Genomic DNA, 24,318 nt, shown 5'->3' with positions numbered 1-24,318 from the left:
GCGTGTTGCCTTGGCTGGTAACAGGGGATCTGAACAGTCTGAAGGAAATGAGACAAAAAAGAGAAAAGAATAGTGTCTGAAGAAACTTAAACGGTCTGGGTCAAAGGAGCTCAGACCGTCTGACACAGCAGGTAATTATGCGTGAAGAAGAGGGGAAAAATGAAATTTATTGAGTCGAAGGCTATTCAGAGCATTTTGAAAGGGGAAAAAAAAGGAAATACCACGAGCTTTACATTTAAAATGATTAAGGATCTCTTTGAAGACTCGCAGCACATTCTGAAATATAATTCAGAGGTCAGATCCTTAAGAAACAACAGGTCAATAAATGACTGATAGAGGGGTGAAATTGGGGAGTCTGTGGACCTTTATTGCTAAGCTAAATGGATATACACATTTGTACACAAATGACGCCTTTAAAAAAAATCATCAATCCTGTCTCCTTATATTTTGTTTTAATCTCTTGCGCTTGGATCCTTTACAGTTTGCCATCATTGCTCAAAATATTACAAGCCACCCCTTCCCCAGTGGTTGAGTTGGTTAATTCACCAGCCTGTGTAAAACCTGGTCATGCAGACTAGCCGAGGTTTGGCAGCTGGTTCATGGTCAACCAGGGTAACACTAGCAGAACTATAACTGAGCATAGGTACATGGGCTCATGGTGGGAGGAGGGGAGATATCCCACCCAGCTGCCATCCAGTCACTCCTGCTGGAAAATGGTGTGTAGAGTTTTGGTGAGGAGATGATCAGAATCTGCTGTGATTCCCAACTGCTCTATTCTCATTATCTAGGTAACTGGGAGGCCTGGAACTGTAGTCTTGAATGAGTCTATTCCAGCTGGAGAGAGAGAGTGGGACTATGTTACACAGAGTTCGCTGTGCAATTTGAGGTAAAATGTGTAAATGAGACAAGACACATATTGGGCTGCTGTCAATAATTTTACAAACTAAAGTACTTTCATTAATATCTTTGCTAAAATTGACAGGAAAAATGATACTCGGATCACCGTCTTGCAGGAACAAATATAAGTATGTGGCAAATTGGTGCTTTGGGCTATCAGTTTCAGTTCACTTAAATATTCAAAGGTCATATGACAATTATGAACGAGGAAGACCTTTTGGCCTGTCTTACTTCACCCATTTAGAAAGACTATACCATTCCGCCACTACAGCATCTGTATGTTTCTTAAATGATTTTGACCTCTAGTACTTTCTCTGCAATTCTGTTCCGGGTGTTGGTCATTCTGTTTGTGAAGAATAATTACCTGATAGCATTCCTTAAATGACCTTTTACTAGTCTGAACCTGTATGTCCTTGTTTGTCTGCTCACGATTTACTTTAAAGCAATATTCTACAGTTACCTTCTGTACTCTCTAGCTATCTTGTGTACCTCGACACAATCATCTCTCAGATGCCAGATTTCCAGATTGAAAAGCCCAAGCACTTCCAGTCTTTGCTCATAATTCACTTAAGCAGAATTGACTGAATCAGATTAAGACCTTATACAATGGTAAAATAGTTTGTACTGCTGGTATTGAAAGCATGACAGTATTTTATGCTGTACAATATGAACAAAGTGATAACACAATATTTTGAAGTAGAGCCAAAGGACTTGCGTGTGATGTTAAACACACAGATGTTTGGGAACCTCATTTTTTATGTCTGGTGAAAAATGACATGTAAAAATTTAGTAGGTGGATCAAACAGGAGTGATGCACGATGGGGGTATACTGTGTAACTGAATGCTTTTATCACAAATGAATAGAAAATAATTTGCTGCACTGAAAATATGCAGTTGAAAGGAGAAAAACAGCAATCAGGAGATGTGGTTCTTTACACAATATCTAATGTTTAATTTTAATAACTCAGGTTGTTATAGACACAAACACAGATGCCCAAATAGGAGGCCAGAAATGGTATTAGTGATCACATTTAAAGTACTCAACTTTAGAATGATTTTAACTTAGTGTGTGACGTGGATCAGTGAAAGATTGTGGGTTCAAGTCCCACTCCAGGACTGAATTTACTGGCCCCTCGACGCGGTGAGCCACGGCGCGGGGGCTGGTAAAATGTTGCGGGGAGAGGCCCGCTTTGACCCGCAATGTTGAGAAGGGCCTGCCGCATATTACCGGCGGTGTGGGGACCTCGGTGTGGCCCCCCCCCCCACTTCCTGGCGGCAGGCCCTTCATCTGCATATTTAAATCAACAGTAATTATGTTCAAATTAACCTACCTCCCGTCCCACGCCGATTTTATGGCATCCGTTCGGCCTTCGGAAATGCAAAGTTCCCAAACAAGAACCTGGTGGGGAGGGGGGTGTAATAAAAATTTCAGGGCGGGAGAGGTGGAGGAGCGGGGAAATCAATTTTTATTGGATTTGGGGAAAGGGTTATAGGCCAAATGTTATAAGATTAGGGGGTAAGGTTCGGGTTGGGAAAAAGGAATATGTTGGTCATTTCGGGCATTGAAATGATCATTGGGGGGTCGGGGAAGGGTCATCCACATTTTTTTTATTGTTTAATAAAAATTTCATACCGCTGCCCATTTAAAAATTTGAAGTAATTCTAAGAGCTTAAAGCCCTTTAAAAATGGCACCGACGCTACACGTCATCGGGGGCGGGCGCTCCGCCCTACTATTTAAATGAGCCCCAGCACGAAATATTGCGGGGGTTCTGCGGCGGCCACTGAATACAGGCACCCCGCCGAGTTTAAAGGGTGCCACCGCGGAGTGCGGCGCCCAAATAAAATTCAGCTCCAGGTCTTAAGCACAAAATCTAGGCTGACACTCCAGTGCAGTGCTGAGGGAGTGCTGCACTGTCAGAGATGCTGTCTTTTAGACGAGGCTTTAAACCGAGGCCCCATCTGCCCTTTCAGGTGGACATAAAAGATCCCATGATACTAATTCAAAGAAGAGCAGGGGAGTTATCTCTGGTGTCCTGGCCAATATTTATCCTCAACCAACATCACTAAGAACAGATTATCTGATCATGATCACATTGCTGTTTTGTAGGAGCTTTCTGTGCGCAATTTAACTGCCGCATTTCCTACATTACAACAGTGACTACACTTCAAAAGTACTTCATTGGCAATAAAGCACTTTGGAAGGTCTTGTGGTTGTGAAAGGTGTTATATAAAGGTGAGTCTTTTTTTAAGCATGGAAACTCTTGGCCAGTATTTAATTCAAAGAACTTTTTTGCTTGAAAAAATTGGAAGATCTAGTAGTTCAAATTAAGCAATTTTAATTCAAAAGAAACACAGAAGCATTGTTTTCGATCAATTCAGTTCAAATTTGCAGTTAATTCAATCTGAGGATCTTCAAACTAAGAGGTGCTGATTAAATAAACTGTGGTTAGTGAAAATGCTCTTTTATAATTCTAAATTCAGATAGCTAACCTTCATTTTGTAAAATATATTGAAGAGTTGTTAGCAAATAATTTAATGCATATTGAGCCTGAACAAATATCTGAAGCCGTTTAAAACCACATGCACATGTTAATTGCTTGGTGACTGATTAAAAAGACCCATCAAATGCCTTAGCAATGTTGGATGCCAGGAATTAACAGGTATTAACAGCGCTACTAAGGCATATATGATGGGAAATCCATTAGTGGACAGATTTTGTTCATTTGGATCAGTTTGTAATACACCTATCTGTGTATTGGTATCCATACCCAGATGTACCTGCTGTGCACTGCTGGGTCCTGCTTTTATGAAATTGGGGAGGTGGAAAAAAACAAACAGCCAAGGATGTGGCAGACTCCACCCTGAAGTAACTTTCAACTCCTACCTGTCTGAATTACACCAAAACATTGTCAGAGTTCAGGCAGGAAACCTAGCCACAAAATGTAAATGTGGGAATGAAAGACAAAACATTTTTTTAAGTACATCAGTGCTTTCTCATTGAATTGGTTTATATTACTCATTGGAATAAACTTAAATGTAATCTTTTTATTATGGATCTAGAGATGGTATTGACCTATGAGTCATTTGTTATGTGATTACAGTGCAACAGAAGTGCAGGAAGTACGGTTGCTTTTAGATTTAATATTGAGGAAAATGGGGGACTGTACATGCCAAGGCTTAAACCACATGTCTTTCACCTCAGGAATCTGGGCTTGTATCCAGCCCAGACTGATGAGATGTAGGTCTCCTCTATTTGCAAACTGTAATGCTTAAGTGAAATGGGTTTGAAGAACCTTAACCCAGTTTCTACTGGGCAGGGGCTAATATGGACAAAACTGCCGGCAATTGGTTCCAAATGGCAATTTGCCTCAGAGGCCAGTAAGATCGTTGGTGAGACAACATAGAAAAATCCATGCCCACGATAAGCATAGGCACATTTTTGATGTTCGATAGTGGAAATTTGTCTTTAACACTAGCCATTCTGGCATTTTTAATGCTAACATTGGTGGAAAATATTTCATCTCCTATCTGATCAGAACACTCACCTTACTGAGCATTAAAACAAAAAGACAATTAAAATTCAGCAATTTTTTTAGCTTCTCCCTGCAGATGGTTTCCCTGTTTCCACTTGCTGCATGGATATGAATTTGGCGCTAGTTATACTGCCGGATGTACCTCTATAGCTCAAAATGAACATAATAGCAAATTAATTCATTGAAATATCTGCCCTGTTGATGAGCCATGGTTTTCCCAGCTGTTCATGCTGACAGGTAGGCTGCCAGTGAACTGCCAAGAAAAGGTGTGCCATTAGCTGTGCTGTGAACTATTGGGTAGCAATTGCCATCTACACTCTGTACAAAAGCCAGACTCAGATTCACAATGATCTTGTCTTTAGTCTCAGATGTGATAGGTGGCAGTTTCCCTTCCCTGAACAATTCAACAGCTTTCATGGTCATTTTTTGGTGCTAGCCCTCAAATTATCCCAGACTTATTAAATTTAGTTTCACAAGTTGCCATGCTGGGATTTAGAACATATAACCTCTGGGATGCTAGTCCAGCACCATAACCATTATACTACCATACCTGGGGAGGTAATCTAAACAAGGTCCAGGATTTCACGTTGGGTAGACAGGAGCCAGCCACCGACTGAAAAGTTGGTGGCGCACCTGCTTCCGCCTCGCCTGGGGATCCGACCCGCATTTTACGGGTCCCCAGGCTTTAAGTGTTCCGAGGCGGGACTTCCACCCGCTTGAGGGAGGAAGTCTGGCCTCATTGAGCTGCCCGCCAATCAGCGGGCCGGCAGCTCTTGGTCCCGGCAGTGCCACCAGGAGCGGTGGCCACTGCTGGGACTGCAGCCGAGCCGAAGACATTGAGCCGGGAAGACAGGTTGGTTTTGGTTGCCTTGCCGAGGGTAATCGGCCGGGCCCCAGCGAGGCAAACGTGGTCGGTTGGGGGGAAGGAGGGCGTGTTGGGTGCTGGGGATGGTTGGGGTAGCAGGGGCGGCCTGCCATCGGGCACCCTGTGCCCGATGAACAGGTCCCGCCCCCGAGACGATCGGAAGCTGCATATCCACACAGCGAGTGGAAACAAGGAAACCACCTGCAGGGAGAAGCTAAAAAAATTGCTAAGTTTTAATTGTCTTTTTGTTTTAATGCTCATTAAGTTTTCACAGGTGGCTTTTTCCGGCTCCAGGACGCCCACTTGCCATGTGTAAAATCCGCGTGGAGGCGGGCGAAGGCCCTTAAGTGGCCATTAAGTGACCATTTAAGGGCCTTGATTAGCCTGGGGTGGGCAGGCGGTTTTTCACAATCCCCCCACCACCCTACCTAAAGGGAGGCGGAGGCGGGAGTGGGTCGGGAAAGCCTCCCGCAGCCTCCTGCTCCATTTTATGTCACCACCACGCACCCCCACACCCTCACAACCCCGCCACCATCCGGCTCGTTGAGGTGGTGTAAAATTCCAGCCAAGGTGTTTAAAATAATCAAAGAATTCGATGTGGTATTTCCTCTGGAGGAGATATACAGAATGTGCAGGCATAATCTTAAAACTAGAGGTGCCTATTTTGGAGTAAAGTCAGAAAGCACTTTTTCACACAAAAGGGTGGTTGAAAGTAAAAACTTGCTCCCACAAAAGGCGGTGAATGCAAGGTTAATTGAAATTTTGAAGACTGAGATCGATCATTACCTGATAATCTCCACTAAAAAGAGGATATCAGTCGAGGACAGGATTGGGTACAGCTGTTATTTCTCTCTACTGCAGTCACTTGGATATCTGGACTCACATGGAAAATAACAACTTACGTTTATATAGCGCCTTTAACATAATTAAATGTCCCAAGGCTCTTCACAGTAGCATTATAAAATAAAATATGGAGATATTAGGTCAGATGACCAAAAGCTTGGTCAAAGAGGTTTTAAGGAGTGACTTTAAAGGGGGAACATGAGGTAAAGAGACAGAGAGGTGTAGGGAGTATATTCCAGAGCTTAGGGCCTAGATAATTGAAGGCGTGGCCACCAATGGTGGAGTGATGAAAATCAGATACTAAAAATAAAAATAAAAAGGGGGACCCATCATGCTCTGAAATTATTGAACTCAATGTTCAGTCCGGCAGGCTGTATCATGCCTAATTTTATTTTTAGTTCTTTTTTCTTTTTTTCTATTTCTTTATTTTGGTTTAGTTTGTTTCTATGGTGCCTACCCACTTTTTTTTCATGTTTGTGCTTGGAGCCAGGGCTGTTCATTCTTCTGTCAATTAACACCCTCTCTGCACTAACGCTTTGTCTTTCACCACACCATTAACATACTGTTTGCCTTTGCTCCATGACCTTCTGGTCAGTTATTCTCTGTGACCTTGCCCTATCAACACCTTCTCTTTTGTTATCTCGTACCCCACCCCGGCTTTACTTGCTTAAAACAAATTACATTTCTAATATTTGCTAGTTCTGATGAAGGGTCACTGACCTGAAACGTTAACTCTGCTTCTTTCTCCACAGACGGTTCCAGACCTGCTGAGTATTTCCAGCATTTCTTGTTTTTATTTCAGATTTCCAGCATCTGCAGTATTTTGCTTTTAGTTTAGTCTTGGACTGTTGCCAGGGAGAGGCATGGAGCCGGTAGCTAGAGAACGGAGTTTGGAGCGGGGACCTAAAACAATGGCTTCAGTCATCCCAATATTTAATTGAGGACATTTCTGCTCATCCAGTAGTGGACATCAGATAGACAGTCTGATAATCTAGCAACATTGGAGGAGTCGAGTGAGGTGGTCGTGAAGTAGTGCTGGGTGTCGTCAGCATACATGTGAAAGCTAACGCTGTGTTTTTGGATGATGTCACCGAGAGGCAGCATGTGGGTGAGAAGTAGGAGGGAGCCTAGGAGGAAGTCCCTGTGGAATGGGTCACTGCCTTAGACAGAGCGGGTTGGGGGGCAGGTGGGAATTTGGAAAAAGCACTCCCATATACTGACGTTATCATTTAATAGGTCATTGGAACAGGACTGGGCCATTCAGTTTTGGCATTAAATTACATCATGGCTAATCTGTACTTCAATCCCACTGGAGGCTCCCATTTTAATGCCATGATCCCTTTTATAGCCTGTATGTTTTCCTTATGTAGTCATTCATCCCTATTTTGTATCCATATTGTTAGTTCTGCCCTGGTTTTCTACCACTCATCATGCAGGGCAGGATTCAGAATCCTCCAAATTAGCTGATGTGGGGTAGATAGATCAAGATATGAACAGGCAAAGAATGAACTTGCATTTAAATAGCATGTTGTAACACCCCTAGAATATCCTACAAAGCATATTCGGAGTCTCAACCCAACTCCATGGACCCATACTTCGAAACTGCCCAAGTTGGCAAAATATTACTTCTGAGTTGCAGTCACTGGTATTTCTGAAGGCGAATATGGCAAGATAGTGCACATCAATTATTGGCCATTTTTGGAATCTTGAACAACGTGGTGTTGGTTAACAGGGGAACATTGGCCAGGGAAATCCTTTCTCCTCTTCTGTCACATTAAAAAATTAATATCACAAATGAGAGAAATGTTACTATCATAAAAACTGGCAGCTTTAATAAATTTAGCTCCCATACTTCAGGAAACATATTATTTATGAACTGTTAGAATGATCTTTGCTGTGATCCCAGCTTTGGTAAGTCTCGAGCAATCTAATTTCAAAATGGAATGAAAGCAAAAGATTTGTTAATAATATGGAATTCCCCCCCTCCCCCCACCCCCAAATATTGCCCTTGCCAAAGTTGTAGATTGTATTTCTCTCTATAGAGAATGTTTTTACTTATGCTAAGAGTGCAATTAATTCACTCAATTAAAGCTATGCAGAACGCATTTCTACTTTTCATATTAACTTATATTTTGCACCCTTCCTTGCCAACGCAGGCAATTTAGAGCTATGGACCCATGTCTAATAAGAGCTGGGTTGAGACTCCTAATTCATTTCACAAGAATTTAGAGATGGGTATGTGGACTGGGTGCTCCCATTGGCAGCCTAGAATGTTTACACATGGATGGTAGAAATTTGAAAGCTTCAAGGGGATACTGTTATTATTTCTTTTCTGAACGTTTTACCAAGGTCCAGTTTGAGTACCAGTATGACGAGAGATGCAATTGTGCAAAGTGGCCCATTCCCTCTGTGGAGAAATGCTTTGCTTTTCCTTGTCATCTCTCCATGATAGCCTCAGAAAACCAAGTGCTCACCTGGTTCAGATTTTAGGTCCATTCATAGTCAGTAGGCCATAATCATGTCTGCACCAGTGCAGTCTACATTAGTGTTATAAATGAAGTGTAAGACATAAGGCACAGTTCAGTGCTGTTTTTCCTCAGATAATATAAAGTTATGATTACAGGTATAAAATAACTGCAATAGAATACTGTGTTCTGAATTATATACATTTGTGTACTTTAATCAAAAATAACAGTCATTCAAGAGGGTAGGAAAATAACATATAGTCCTATGTTTAATGTCTTCCAATGCTCCCATTGTTTTCAGCTGTAGAAATTTTAGAATACAATCTTGTGTTAATATTTAATAGGGATACTTTTCAAAATGACTTAAGAAAAAACTTTGGGCCCAATTTTGCTCACCATCCCCCCCCCCCCCCCACCACCACCCACCCCTCTCCCATCCCTTCCCTTCCCTTCCTGCCCAGCACTAGACAAGAAGAGTGCACCCAAGTACACTGTGCCTTCCCAGGCTCAGGTTTGCCTGAATTTCCTGTCCTTGGCTATTAACATGGCCTGGTGTAACCTGGGCCCAATCCCCTCCTTGGCAGTGCCTATCACCAGAAAACTGGAAAAAAAAATTGTACAGGGCCCAATTTAATTCTGTGTAAGTGAATGGGTTTGAGTAGGTTAAAATTGGGCCCGCAGCAATCTTGGGGCTTTCCAGCTGATGCTGGAGAGGAGTTTGAGATGCAACAGCTGGGTCAGTGCAAGGGGGATGACTTGGTGTAAATGGTCTCCATCTCCATTTTCCCGACTTTTACGCTCCAAGAATGCAAAACCAAAGGTTTGGAAAATCAGCACCATTATTTAAGCAAGGAAATATATGGGAAAGCATCTCACCTCTGTTAATATAGTAGACAGAGGGATGTTATACAGATGTGTTAAATATTTTCTGACATTTCTGTTCACTAACAATAATATATCTTGGAACATAGAAACAAGAATAGACCAGACCCTCTAGCTAGTTCCACCATTTGATTAGATCTGTCCCTCAATTCCATTTACTCACCTTTGATTCATATCCTCTGACATCCTCACCAAATAAAAATCCATCAATCTCAGTCTTGAAATTTTCAATTGACCCAGCAATTTTTATGCTAGATTGACGTTTCTTAGTTTTTTTTCAAATCATGGGGCAAATTACATGTTTTCACCTCGCACTGTTGTGGTTTATGACCAAATTCTGGGATCAATAACTGTGAAGGCAGGCAATGTAATTCGCCCAATAGTTGAACATGACTCTCTGAATTGGCATTAATATGATATATTTTTTGCTAAAACGAATAAGCCTATTCCTGGACATTTTCTGCGTTACTTGTTTCAAAAATTTTAACATTGATAACCAGAGGCCAAATTTGATTTGGAGGGAAGGTAAGGTGCAGAAGCAATTCATTAATCTCTACCTTCATACGCTGAATAATAAAAAAAGCAACATCCAAATAATTCTACTGTAAGGATAGTCCTTAAGGAGTATTCAGGGGTTCCAGTATCAATGAATTATTACAAGGAATCTAGACACATATTTCAACAAAGAAAAGACATTGGCACAATTTACAATTATGGGTATTCAGTCACCATAAATGTGTAAAGATTTCAATTTGAAAATGTACTTGTAGTTTGAAATATGACCTTCCATTCCCTCCCACATAGAGACAGTACTGGCTGTAGAACAGTGACTTGTACATTTTGTAGAAAAAAACACTGCGGGTAAGGAGTGTTTTATGCTCATGAGTCCTAAGGTTCATTCACAAAGTACTATAGAACTTTTTTTAAACAAAACAAGCCTAATCCCAAGTTCTTGTGCTTTGAAAAGCAGGAACAACTGCAGACTATAGAAGAGGGATTTAGAATGTTTTTGTGCTTGTGATGGCTGGGGAATTAAATTTGTGGCACTCTGTCACTCTTGTAGACCCAGTGGGTATAGAGTGATTCAACCCTTCAGTACTCCTTTAAAAGAATTTGACATTTAGGGGATTGCCCAATTTATTCATTCAATCAAGTCATGAAAATAAACATCTGACATTAGGAAACAAAACAGAACAAACATTACAGTTTGCCAAACGTCTAAGTTACAATTCTACCATGGGCCACATCTGGCTCATAAATACAGTCCATCAAAAGCAATAATGACCACTTAATACATAGAAGACAGAACATCCTATTATAATGGTCTTGTGCTTGTGCCTATGTAAAACCACAAAAAGCACCTGCACTTGTTTTGTGTCTGTTAAGTTATGTATGTTTGGTTGAGCATGGCATCTGAACATTCCTTTTGATTTAGAATGGCGTGTCTACTGAAGGTTTTTTAAACTGAGATCAAAAGAGCCACTTTGATCTTGTTCTAAGTGCTACTACAGATTCTGTTTGTTGTGCTACTGATTGAATCACAAAATCATTAAAAACAAAATAATTATACCTTATCATGGGCTGCGTGGCTTCATCAAAATTTACCCACTGAGGTGGCTACATTTTCAGAAATATGATAAAAATTGGGGGCTGGCCAGTAGGTACTTTGTGAGGATAATAAACCTCAGGACTTCAAATAAAGCAGAGCGTGATAACATTTATTACAGGCCTTATTTCTTTTTGGGGTTTATGCGACACATTTTTGAAGGAAGAACAGTTTTGGTAATTGCATCAGCAACTCATCCTGGAAGATTTCCTTTGGTTGATATTTCCAACGCAATCAAAAGGGGAAAGAGAAAACTTAGAGCTATTTGGAACCAAGCATTTCACGTCCTGTTGTTTTGTAGACACATACAGCAGCCAATTTACACAAATCAAGGTGTCACAAACAACAATTAGACAAATGACCGTCTTTTTAAAATGATCTTGATCGAAGGAAGAATGTTAGCCAAAGCAGCTCCCTGTTCCTCAAATACACCAGGAAATCTTGAATATTCACCCAAACTATTGGAACTGGCAGTTGCTTCATGGCTGACCAACTCATCTGAAGGGTGGCACCTCCAACACTTCAGCATTGCCGCAATATTGCAGTGACGTGTTAGTCTAAATTGTGCTCTCAGGTTTTGATGTGGGGCTCAAACAAACATTCTTCTGACTTGGAGGTGAACATGTTACCAACTGAAACAAGCAGCTACTTTTACTAAAAGAACAAATTTACAATTTATTTAGAAGTGCCAAGCAAAGGAAATCTTCATAAGTGGAGTTATAATATTTTTCTAAGAAAGGGCCTTTAAGCAAGATGATTAGGGCGGCACAGTGGCGCAGTGGTTAGCACCGCAGCCTCACAGCTCCAGGGACCTGGGTTCGATTCTGGGTACTGCCTGTGTGGAGTTTGCAAGTTCTCCCTGTGTCTGCGTGGGTTTCCTCCGGGTGCTCCGGTTTCCTCCCACATGCCAAAGACTTGCAGGTTGATAGGTTAATTGGCCATTATAAAATTGCCCCTAGTATAGGTAGGTCGTAGGGAATTAGAGGGACAGGTGGGGATGTAGTAGGAATCTGGGATTAGTGTAGGATTAGTATAAATGGGTGGTTGATGGTCGGCACAGACTCGGTGGGCCGAAGGGCCTGTTTCAGTGCTGTATCTCTAAACTAAAAAAACTAAACTTTAATATCTGGCACTCCTTAATCAGGGATGAGAGGGAGCCCTATACAGTTAGTGTTGCAAAAGAGGTTAGGAAATACTAGAGTATTGCACTGGATAAACAGGTACCTGATGTGAGCACAATATAACTAGAAATCATAAACTCGATAAAACATGTCCCTCAATGCATAACCATGAACTAAGCAAAGCGATTCGCCCCCATTCATGTTTCTGCTGCTTGGCAGAAGGAACACTGTCAATCCTTTATTTACTTTTTATCTCTAATAACATTAAAGAATGCAGCATTTCCACAGAGAAAGGGAAGATTGAAGAGAAAGTTAAATATCGCGGGGGCTCAGCGGCGGCGCTTCCGCGTCGGAAGGCCGCCGACTTCAAAGCACGCTGTTGCAATGTGCAGCGAGCTAATAAAATTCAGCCCTGAGTGTGCAGCAGCAGAGAAGGCTGCATGCTTTCCTTACTCCCTCTCTCCAGAAAACATCAAGTTTGAAAACTATCTGCGACTGCGGACTCTCCGAGCCTACAGACAGTTAGAGTTCCTAGACTCTCCAAGCCTACAGACTGCCAGAGACCAGGGGAAGAGAACCACCTACCAATCTGCCTTCAAGAAAACTCTGAGCAAAGCAGGCCAACCACAAAGTGCACTTTGACCAGTCGAGAACTTCAAGAATACAGGACTACGGATCATCTACTTCACAGACTATGTATTTAAGTTCCATTTATTCTGGACTTTAATCCAACTGCCATATCTATTTTTCCCTCTGTAATCAATTTGTGTGCGTGTGATTTTCATGTGAATGTGTGCGTGACTGTGTAGCGTATATTTGATTATTTTTAAATCGGGATTAGATTATTAAGTATAATAAATTTACCGCATTCTTACTTATACTCAAGAAAACCTGTCTAATTGGTTCTTTCAAGATCACAGTAAAGGAAAGAGGTAAAACACTCATAGAGGTGGTAAGCACTACCACTGTCTAAAAGTAATAAACCCTGTTGCGGTCAAATAAGAGGAAGGGCAAGAGGGGAGCCTGAGACTCCCTCCTTGCCTGGCCATAACAGTTCAGACTAGCATTGATTGGAGCACAGGGGGAAGCTGGCCCATTATTTTAGTAACAGTTGAGAAAGAGCACAGAGAATATGGGGATGAAGGGGGGGGGGGGCGGGGGGGGAGGGGGTGAGATGTGTTGAAAGAGTTCAGATGCTCACCAAGATGGTCAGAAGTTAAAGTCTTTGTACACAGTTATCTTTGTAATAAAATATAATAACATTCACAAACTTCTGCATGTTTGCTTGCTTCTTTTGCAGAATAGCTGCCAGAGATAGCCTTAAATGTAATTAATGCGAATAAAAAGTCTTGTACACAATCTAAATTACTTGTCAGATTGGGTGTGTTCTTTAGGATTCAAATGTATTGTGCTCCCAAGATTAGGAACATAATTAGTGGGTTGAATAACATTTAGAAATGTGTATAAAAAGCAAGCTGTAAAGTTCAAGTAAAGTGTGCTAATTAAAATACTTACTTGTCATACAGCTATTGATCAGATGAAGTTTTAATCTTTATCGATATAGCTGAGTATTAACTAAGTCTTTGAGTATCAGTGGCTTGTCTGCCCTACTCTCTGGAATTCCCTCCCCAAACCTATCCACCTCCTTTAACTCATCTCTTTAATCTAACCTTGGTCGTCCCTTTTAATCTCTTCCTCCTGCCTCGGTGAGTTTTCTTTCTAATTATCTGTGAAACATGGTCGACGTTTCTTTATTTTAAAGGCGCTATGTAATTGCATGCTGTTGAATCTTAATATTTCATAATGTGGATTCCTAGATACCTAGAAGATACTCTTTGCCAATATTTTTTGAAAGTATATATCCAATGTTAAAAATACACAATCCATTATCTGTATTGCCACAAGCATGTGAATAATGTTAATTTATACAATGTTGGAATGACGATGTTCTTTGCAAAGTTTTATGCAAAGGTTCCAATGAAAGCAGCTTCAGCTTTTTACCAATTTTTGTTGGATGCAAATTACAAAGGCAATAAGATGTACATAGAATTTAAGGGGAAGGCTGTTAACTTACCAAATCAATTTCAAAAACACAGCAAGGAACAAAAGTTTCCAATCGGAAAAGGTCAGGTACTACCACTTCCCTGACACCATTATGGTGGCATCATGACCAATAAGACTGCAGTGGTTCAACAAGCAGAGCCACCATCATCCTCTCAGGGCAATTAGTGTGGGGTGGGGGGGGGGGGGTGCAATAAAGGTGGCTTGCCAGCGTCACCCACATCAAGTTAACAAATGAAAAAAATGCTCTTAGCACATATGTTTTGGCAAGCATTAACATAGTTAAAATAAATGGGTTAATGCCTGTCTAAAGTCGAATGGGGCTCAGACAATATTGCAAAGCCACCAGTTCAGTTTCACATCAACCACTAAAAACATGGGGAGGAAAGTTAACAGGAAAGTGTCATGCGTATAAGAGACAACAGCATTTATCCTAAAGCTCTTAGGACTGAAATACATTTGAAGATGACAATAATGCAACTGTGGAAACATGGCTAGAATTATTTGTCTCCTTGCAGCACCAACCACATCAGGAACTGGGTATACAAAGTCAGCATACAACGGGTATTATTTATATGAACTTTTATTGGTGTATCAGCTGGGTATATTGGAAAGCATTTACACGTAACAATCATGTGTAGCAGGAAAAACTAACCAACATGTTGGCAGCTGTATGTATGTGAGATGATTGATTTTCTATACACTTCATGTGAATCATTACTTGATATGCAATGGATAAGTGACGTTCAATGTGTTATGAATCATCATTTTAAAATAAATAAGGACTATACAATTTATTCTTCGTAACTGTTTTGTTGCGAAAACTTTGTAAATAAAAGATGATTTTCTTTGTTTTTTTTTGTTTCTATGCGAACAGTTCTGGGAACTTTCCTGGATAAGAAACATTGATTGCTGTGTGTGGTGAAGAGGGATTCTTTGAGAGACGACAAAATGAGCTTCCAATGACATACAAAGGGCATTATGACTATTGTGACTTGTATCATTCCAATATGGGAAATCTGAAATTGTGTACAAAAAATATACATACTAAATTTTGAAGCATGTTCTTCATACATTCTGGGATTGCTGCTCTCCTGTGGGATGAGTGCTGGGAGGGGATTGACTTGCAGCTGATGATCGCTGAGGTTATTAATCCTGTCCCAAATCCCAGGGACTGGGACATTTTAATAATCGCCTGTAGAGGCGCTCGCCCAAAGGATTGCTCACAAATTGAAGCAGCCGCGAAGGGAGCTAAAGTGCTTCAGAAGTTGAAGATTGAATTCCAAAACAAATGTTCCTTTCCCACCTGGAAATGCGTTTCCATTACATGATAATTGATCTCCTGTGAATTTATTGTCTGTACTTCTTGAGAAGCTTGGAGCCTTGGAAAGGCCCAGTACAAAACCCATGCCTGCTCTCTATGAGTGTTTGCTCTGTTAGGCCTATGGATGGCAAAAATCCTGGGATGACCCATGCATTGCCCTAAAGCTGGCTGCAGACATGAGGTAGGGGGGATCTGGGGTGCAGAAGATTAAAATGCTCCTCCTGCTGATGGAAATTACTAGCGATTCTTCAATGGGATAAAAACCCCAACAGATCTGCATTCCATTCATATTTTGACCTCCCCTTCGGGCAATCTGCCTGAATTGTGCCATCCACACTTGCAGGCATTTGAGCCCCAAAATCACCTTTAGGACTGAGCTGTACAAATTCTGCAGCGGTATGAAATAATCTAAGGAACGTCAATGGCTACTTCAAGGATGATACAATGTTAATTCTGCAGCAAGTGGAAACACCCCAGCTCTTCTTTGACATAGTACCATGGGATCTTTTACATTCTCCTGAGAGGGAAGACAGGGCTTCAGTTTAACGGCTCATCTAAAAGGTGGCGCCTTCAACAGTGCAGCATTCCCTCTGTATTGGAGTGACAGCCTAGATTTTATGCTCAAGTCTCTGGAGGGGCACTTGAACCCACAACCTACTGCCTCAGAGACAAGAGAGTTACCCACTGAGCCACCGCTATCATGACTGAGGCTGTGAAAAGCGGATTACAAATTCAAATCTTCCTTTTTCTTGCTTTACAATCAACAGGCAATCAGCTTTACTTTGCTCAAGGCTATGTTTAAATTCAAAGCCTGAATTAATCTGGTGGTCAGTTGCATAGAGCTGGGCGCTCTTGTAATAATCGACTCAAAACTTCCTTCAGTGTTAGGCAGGCAGGCAGAGTTGAGCTCTGATACTTGAAAATATGTTGCTGATTAAAGTTGGTAAGGAAGAAAACCTGATTGGAATCTAACCATCCATGAAGAAAAATATTCCCTGCAATGCCCTCAATATTTCTCCTCTGCAACTGCCAGTGACTTTTAAGCAATTTTTATCATACTAATTCACAAATACAGTGAATACGCAATCAAGGGATTCAGATAATGTGATTAACTGCAAGGATATAATTAGTAAGATACCACTTTATTCACAATGTTGTAAAAGAGTTGTAACACTCTAAGAAACACATCAAAGCTTTAGAAATGCATCACAAAACAATGTCTCTTGCATGTGCTTTCTAGGAAAGAGATTTATTGAGTTGTTATGTTACATGAAAGCCAGCTTCCCCTGTTCTGAAGTGATGTTGGTAGTTTGGCAAAACCACCATCAAGAATGTTCCATGCAATGAAACGTTTGATTGTATTAACCTAGGAATAACATCACAATTTATAATTGCATAAATATGACCATTTCCTACAACATCATCAGCCTGTCCAACAGTTACCATGCAGTGCAGCCGAGCTCTTGTGTCAGTGTGTAACAGAAGAGTCACAAATCAATCTGTTCAGTGTTCACAATAGATCAGTTTGGACTTCCAATGTGTGGATCTTCTACAATGGGAATGCAGTTGATATGAAGTCCAGGAACCTATGGAAGATACCTTTTAATGGTTTACTTGTACGTAGTCTCTCTAAACCTGGTGCAAATTACAAATGCAGTCTTTCTGGGACTAGAGCATAGTCTTCGGTGCATTGCAACAATTCAGAACTTTGGTATAGGTGCTCAACAGTTATTTTGTTCTCCCTACCCTTCCTCATCTGCCCACCCCAGACACACATACAGCATTGTTACTGCTTTTGTCCACACTCTAAGCCAAAAAAAGAAATCAGCTTCTTTCAGGTTTCTTTTCTTAAAAAAAACAAATTGTTCCATTAAATCCTACTGCTTCATTTCTTTTGTCTATTGTGGCTGAAGGGTTTTCTTTTCCTCTACAGAAGTCCTAAAGTAATATTGATGAAGATCTCGAGGTGCTGTAAATGGTCCCAATAAAACATATATTTACAATAGTATATGCTCTGTTGCTTGCGCAAGCTTTATGCAGAGAAAATAGCTCTGTATATGAGATCCACAATTTAAAAAAAAGAAAATGTGCATTTTTTTCTTTCGAAGCGTCAACTGGCAAGACTTGGTAATGATATAAGTTTCAGGGCATGTGGGCACAAGCTGACCTCTAGGGCACCATCATGGGTAGGAAGTGTGCTGAGAGATGTTTTCTCCTTGTTTTATGTCCCCGGCGAGGGGACCCTTTCCCATTTAATGAGATGAACATTTGCCTCCCTTTGTGTTTCCATTTCAGCGAGGCGTAGGTATTGTAACCATTTTCTTCTATCCTTTCCTTAAACTTACAATTGTTGTTGTACTCTTCCTAGAAAAGAAAGAAAATCAACAGTTGGAGGAAAATTGTTAGACCATTGTTTTTTTCATTTTTCCTTCCTCAATAGGTACTGCGATTTCTCCTGTTGCCTCCATTTCCAAAATATGGATCTACGCTATCCAAGAAGAGAGGCCTCTTCCAGCACTGTGCCAATGGAACCCTATAGTTGTCCAGTATGAACTGCACTGCAGTAATCCAGGGTGACTACAACTGGAAAATTAGTTTTAATAATTCGTCAGCCAGACAGTAGTAATGGGGGCACAAATTACATGGGAGTTTAGAAATAAATTATTTACGCAGAAGGTGCTTAGATTGTGAAATTTTTTGCCACAATCTGTCTTTAAAGCAGACTCCATAATTTTTTTTGAAAAAGGAATTAGATAGTGGCTTGAAAATATAAAAAAGGTATGAGAGTGGCAAAGGTATGGGAAAAGACTCAGTAATTTGTGAAGATTCGTGGGGAAAAATAGCAAGATAAATCTGATAGGCCAAATGGCCTGTTTCTGTGCTTTAACAATTTATGATTTGAAAAGCTTTAGCATTTTCCACTCTGTGAGTAGATTTGGCAGAATTGTCATCTTAGTGGGATGGTGGCAGTGGGGAGAGAGGCAGGAAACTTTTGAGGAAAAGCTCCCTTTCTGCAACTGTCACTCATACCTCCAGCCAAGGTAGGTTTTACAAAAGTAGCATAGATGGTTTATAAGCAGGTTTGTCCCAATCCCAATCAGGGAGAGGCATAAATATAATGGAAGGGGATCAATGGGATTTTTTAAAGTGTAAAAGAATCACTTTGCCATGTGTTCAATTTTTTAAGGTGAATTATTACAGTAAACTTTTTTTTCCCATCTCTGTTGTCAATATTTCCTTCCCATTTGTTTCACCAAAAGGAGCAGATCACTGTCTAGGAAGGTAAGATCATCTCAGATTTCTCCACAGTTGTCATTGGCAAGCAAGGCAGGCAAGCATAGACTGTGTCATGTTTCCTCCTCCCTCATTCACATAGTGTGTTCCACTCTATCTATCTGCCTGCTCACAGCTTGGGAAAGCAAGCTCAAAGGACAAGTAGCCTTTTCCCTAATTTTTTCCTGAAAAAAAGGCAAATGAAAGTTGGAATGGCTAGTCAATTCTCCAAAGTCTATCATGTGGTCTTAGGCAGAATCTTTAATCTGTAAAAAAATTACCAACAAATGTTTCTTTTTAGTGTAGGTTGCTGACAGAATTTTCTATTCTCAACATTAAAATGACGTTGGTGAGTCTGCTCTATCCCTTTACATTGCACTTCAGTCAAGAGACACTGAACTTCAGTTGACCTGACTGATAAAAGGTCAATGACCTCAAGATTTCAGCCAATCACTATATAGTTGACTTCATTGTCTGGAACAAAGTGCAAGACAGTGGTCTAAGGAAAATTGCAACTTTGTAACGTGGAGATTACAAGGATTGGAATTCAAAGCATAGAGTTATCAAACCCATCTTTACAGATTCCAAAAGGTCAGTTCACAGTGCTGCAGACTGTAAGGGGCTCTGAATGAAAAGCAGTTTGAATCGAAATTACATTTGTTGCATTCCATTGGGCTGACTGGCATGGTACTACTGGAGAGTTCGCACCACATTAAGACTCCATAATTCACAGGCTTAGACCATAAAACATTTGCTGTAATTATCAATCAATCAGCAAAAACATCAATACCCAGGTCATTTACTTCTATTTGCCTCGTTGAGGGGTTCAAATGCAGTTTGCAGCTGAATCATAAAGATCCTACCATACTCAGCAGCATCTCTGCTTCTTATCCATACAGGTGCATGCATATGACATAAAATTACATTATAGAAACAGGCCATTCAGCCCAACTGGTCAATGCCAGTGTTTATGGTCCACACATGGGTTTCCCCCCACTCTATTTTATCTAATCCTATCAGCATAACCTTCTATTCATTTCTTCCCCATTTATCAATCTTGCTTCCCCTTAGATGCATCTATGCTATTCATAATATAAAAAATTGAATAAGCCATTTTTATTATTGTTTGTTGATATGCTTCAGAAGCCTCATAAGGATTGATGTATTGACAATTCTACAAAACATGATTTAAGTAACAGAATTGACCAACACAGAGTATAAAGAACATTCAAAATATTTCAGGAGTTTAAGGGTTAAACTTTCAGATTGCCCATTAGAAAAGTAACATTAACTTCAAGTAATCTGTGGGTGTTGAAGTCAAATATTTGTGTTGTAGATAATCGCTTGTGAACTTTTTCTCAAGTGTTTTAGGGGACAGATACCTTTTGGCACTGAAATAATCTCAATCATGAAGGCACACAGATGGGAAATGGAAATGTTACACTGTGCTAGAGAGGGTTGCATTCTTGAGGTTGGGGTTCAGTCTTACTGTTGAAGGAAGTGGGAATTTACATTTTGTACTCGTGACCAACAAATGAAGCATTTCCCCTTTTCAGGAGTCCAGCATCAGCAGCCAACTCAGGAATTACTCAGATCAAGATGGTAGACATACTGATATATTTGCAGTGGTGATTATTGAGCACAGGCTTAACTTTGAGATTGAGGGCCGTAATTTATTAAGAACAATGCCATATAATCGAGAGAACTTTACCTTCCTGATTTGAGTACTGATGCTGGTCACCTGAGATAGAAAGTGCTCCATTTGTTAGCGATGAGCACAAAAAGTCAACTGTCCCACCTCCTACCACCACCCCCACCCTCCAAAAATAGAGACAAACCAATTCACTGGATAATTAGCGTGATAAAACAAGTGCTTGTAAAATGTTTCTAAGATGTCTCCAGGATAGTCTGGTGTATTGTGCTCCAGACCAAGGCAGTAACCATGATATGGAAGCATGTGGTAAAGTAGGAATTTATTGTGTGTCAGGTTATGAAAGATGATCCAGGCAATGTGTTTCCTTTGTATTTTGTTCTTTTGTTGCCCTTATCAGGGATGAAATTCATCACACTTACCAGTATCAGTGGCAGGTATCAGAATCCACTCAAATGCAGGGTCGGGTGTGAAGTTTAGCAAAAGGCATTATTCTAACAGCTGCTCGGTAATTAAGTAAATAAGTAATGTGGGCAGGGTTAGGTCGATCTCCTTGTCCTTTTCTGTCAATAAGTCCACTAAACTTTGGTACATTATTTAAGCAAAGTAACAGCCCAGAAATGACAGAATCTGTGATCATGTTTCCTATTGCAGAGCAAAAATTGAACATTTTACAAAGCGAGGTGGCATTTTAGCAATACTGGCCAATGTGAGGGGGCGGGGGGAAGATAAACAGGGTTTGTATTAACTTACTGTGGTGAGTTTTGGATAAGACTTTAAACCAAGTCTTCACCTGCCCGTTCAGGTGAATGTAAAATGTTCGGGTGTCCTGGTCAATAATCATCTCTCAGCCAAAATCACCAGTACAGAGTAACTGGTCATTCATCTTGTTTGTGGGTCATTGTTATATGTAAGCTGGTTTCTGTGCTTATCTTCAAAACAACAGTGTCCATACTTCAAAAGCAGTTCATTGGCTGTGAAGTGCTTTGTGACATTCTTTGGATGCGACTGGTCCCAGAGAAATGCAAGTTCATTCTTTCTTTCCTATTGCTAGTCAATGAATCTTGATGGAAATTGTATATATTTAGACATTGGGTAAGTACAGGATCAGGTTGGGCCTTCAGGCCTCTCCACTGTCAGTCAAAGGGCTTGGGCTTATACATGAAGAATGAATACTGAGATGAGGATGGAGCTGTGGATACTCTAGAATTGTCTGAGTGTCTTCAGGAGTAGAAAATGGAAGGGAAATATGGGGGTGTGCGATGAAGAAGGGGAAGTTGACAGTCATCGTATTTTCACTTTGCATGTAGATATATCAAATTCAATGAATTCCTGCAAATTGGATTTCAATTTACAATTTTTTAAAAGTCAATCTTTTTTATATTAAAATCGGCAAAATATTTTGAAATCTACCTATTAGCACAAAGTAATAATTAAAGTTAAGGGGTTTCCTCTCATTTGTTGTTGAGAATGTTATAGATACATTGAAAATTTACAGCACAGAAGGAGGCCATTCAGCCCATTCTGCCTGCGAGGGCTGAAACAGAACTATCCAGCTTATTTATTGCAGTTATTGTAATTTAGTAAAATTAGTATTTAGCAGTTCTAGGTCATATAACTCCCTTCAGAGATCACTTTGAAGATTCCCTAGAATCTTGGAAACCTCATTTGAAAACCTGTTCTTTAAGAAAATCATCGTGTTCCTTGGAATTTAGTGCGTCCAATTTTTTTTTTAATAGCATTGTCATATGATGTCTGACCATTTAGCAATCGCAATGCGGAGTTGAGGAAAACATATCTGCAACAGAATCTACAGACAGGAATGGAAATGTTTTTTTAAAAAATAGCTACTAGAAATTAGGTACCAGGGAAGATCTTCCACACAAAGTGAAAGACAGAGTTGGCACAGTTGAAATCAGCAACCCTTTTCTACAGTGAGTCACGGGTGCCAATCTAGGTCCTATTTCTCTGTGGCACTGCATCATTGGGCAGACCCTGCTAAATAGAAATTTTGAAAGCAAGGGCTCTGAAAATCTGGTTCATGCCTGCTGTAGGTAGGGCATGATTGTAGTGGAAGGGCCACAAACTCAACATGGACCTGATACTTGGCCTGCGCTGCCAGTATCCAAGGAGCCTTCTTTTGAGAGGAACCTCTGCCTGTTCCCAAACAAGGTCACCCATGTTAGAAAGACACGGTTGGGGTCTCGCAAGCAGGGAGTTTTCTCAGCCCCAGCCTGGGAATCTGCCAGCAGGCCAGTACACCAGGTAAGAGGAGACAGAACCAGGGTACTCCTAGCATGCAGGCTTTGGTCTGTGGATGTTCAAGGCCAATATCTGCGTAGAAATGTGCAACAGGTTACAATTGTAGCAATCTGGATTTGTCAAGTGAAATATGTCTGAGAGATTTTGGGGAAATGTTGCGGTATTTCTGTATTAACACTGCAGTCTGTAGAAGTTACTGTATTTCTGTAGAGAAATTTTGAATGTTAAAGGTTAGTCTACCCCAGAGTATAGGCGATTTTGTTCTTTTTTCTGAGCTAATTTACACTCATCACCGTGATAGATCTTAGTATTGGAAATTAAACTCTATCTACTTCCTTAATTGGGATAAGTTTGTAATTAGGAAACATGATAGGTTATATTTAAGTATTGAGGATTCCTAAATCTGATATATCGAGTTCGGTTACTCTGTCTCAACAATTGCCTCAGCCCCAGTGTTAGAAGAGCAGCAATTACTGTGCAAGTACGACATCTTCCATTTATCAAAGCAACCTTCCTGCAGCCTCCCTGAGTGAGAGTACCAATTTAGGGGAAGTTTTATGTCGTGGGCCAACATCCACTGGGAATTGTATTGAGTGCCCACGTTCATTTCCCATAGGATCTTTACAGTCAACAGGCAGGGGAGATCATCAGTCTGAGCAGGATTTGAACCCTGGTCCCTGAAGCATGAAGTTAGTGGGCCAACCACAAATAGATTCCCCACCCACCAAACCCACACAAGGTTTTTAAAGAGAAATTTAGGACCTAGTTTTTTTAAATACTATGTGAAACTGTGATGCTTGTATAACCTTACCGTGCCGTATAGCTTTCCCTTCTTGTTCATGGCTAAATAAAAGCCAGTGTTCACCGCTTTGATTGCGACTACTCCGACATTAACTGACCTGATTTCCATTATGCCTGAAAATGAAAAAGAAAATGTCTTATAAGAGGCTTTTCTTCCCCAATGACTGATAACCTTGAATTGTCATGTGGTACAATTCGAGATATCACTGTGCCAATGATGCTGTGTGGGTTTACATTCATGGTCAAAACTATTGCAAACGTTTGTGTTGCAGCATTATGGGTTATATTTTCTGCATTTATTTCTAATATAACCTATCATGTTTCCTAATTACAAAATTATCCCAATTAAGCAACAAGGTAGACTTTTCCAGCTGTTTCCTAAATCTGCCTCATAGCACTGAGACTGCCCTCTTTTAAATTTACATGCATTACTTGCAGAGATCAGCAAAACACTTGGGGTCAAGTTCGTATCTTTATTGCTACAGTACTTCTTTAAATACAGGATTTCTAGTTATTCTTTCACCAAAGCCTTTAACAGAATCAAAACTTCTCACTCTGGTAAAAGCTGCATAAAGCTGTCCATGTGTAAAATTAGACCGAAGAATATAAATACAAATTTTGTCAAGAGACTGGTCTTGTGATTTGTTTATTTATAGTCATAGAATATGAAAGTATAATTAGGAACTGTTTTCGCTTGAGTTGAAAAGGCTCAATATTATTCGAGCAATAAACA

The 24,318-nt window shown here is 40.5% G+C and overlaps 1 protein-coding gene across 2 annotated transcripts in view; it reads right to left on the bottom strand.

The window, feature by feature from the left end:
- Positions 1 to 16,782: 16,782 nt before the first annotated feature.
- The window catches only part of fgf22 (fibroblast growth factor 22), a 149,333-nt gene continuing 141,797 nt past the window's right edge, over positions 16,783 to 24,318 (bottom strand). For both annotated transcript variants that reach the window (XM_068015808.1, XM_068015810.1), the window contains exons 3-4: positions 23,596 to 23,699; positions 16,783 to 17,962 (exon numbers count right to left, since the gene is read on the bottom strand). In XM_068015808.1, coding sequence (XP_067871909.1) covers positions 17,768 to 17,962; positions 23,596 to 23,699 — 299 coding nt within the window. In that variant the 3' untranslated portion in view covers positions 16,783 to 17,767. The remainder of the gene's footprint in view (positions 17,963 to 23,595; positions 23,700 to 24,318) is intronic.

The sequence above is a fragment of the Heterodontus francisci genome, chromosome 36 (assembly GCF_036365525.1).
Source record: "Heterodontus francisci isolate sHetFra1 chromosome 36, sHetFra1.hap1, whole genome shotgun sequence".
Classification (NCBI taxonomy): Eukaryota; Metazoa; Chordata; class Chondrichthyes; order Heterodontiformes; family Heterodontidae; genus Heterodontus; species Heterodontus francisci.
This window is presented reverse-complemented; position numbering and strand designations above follow the sequence as displayed.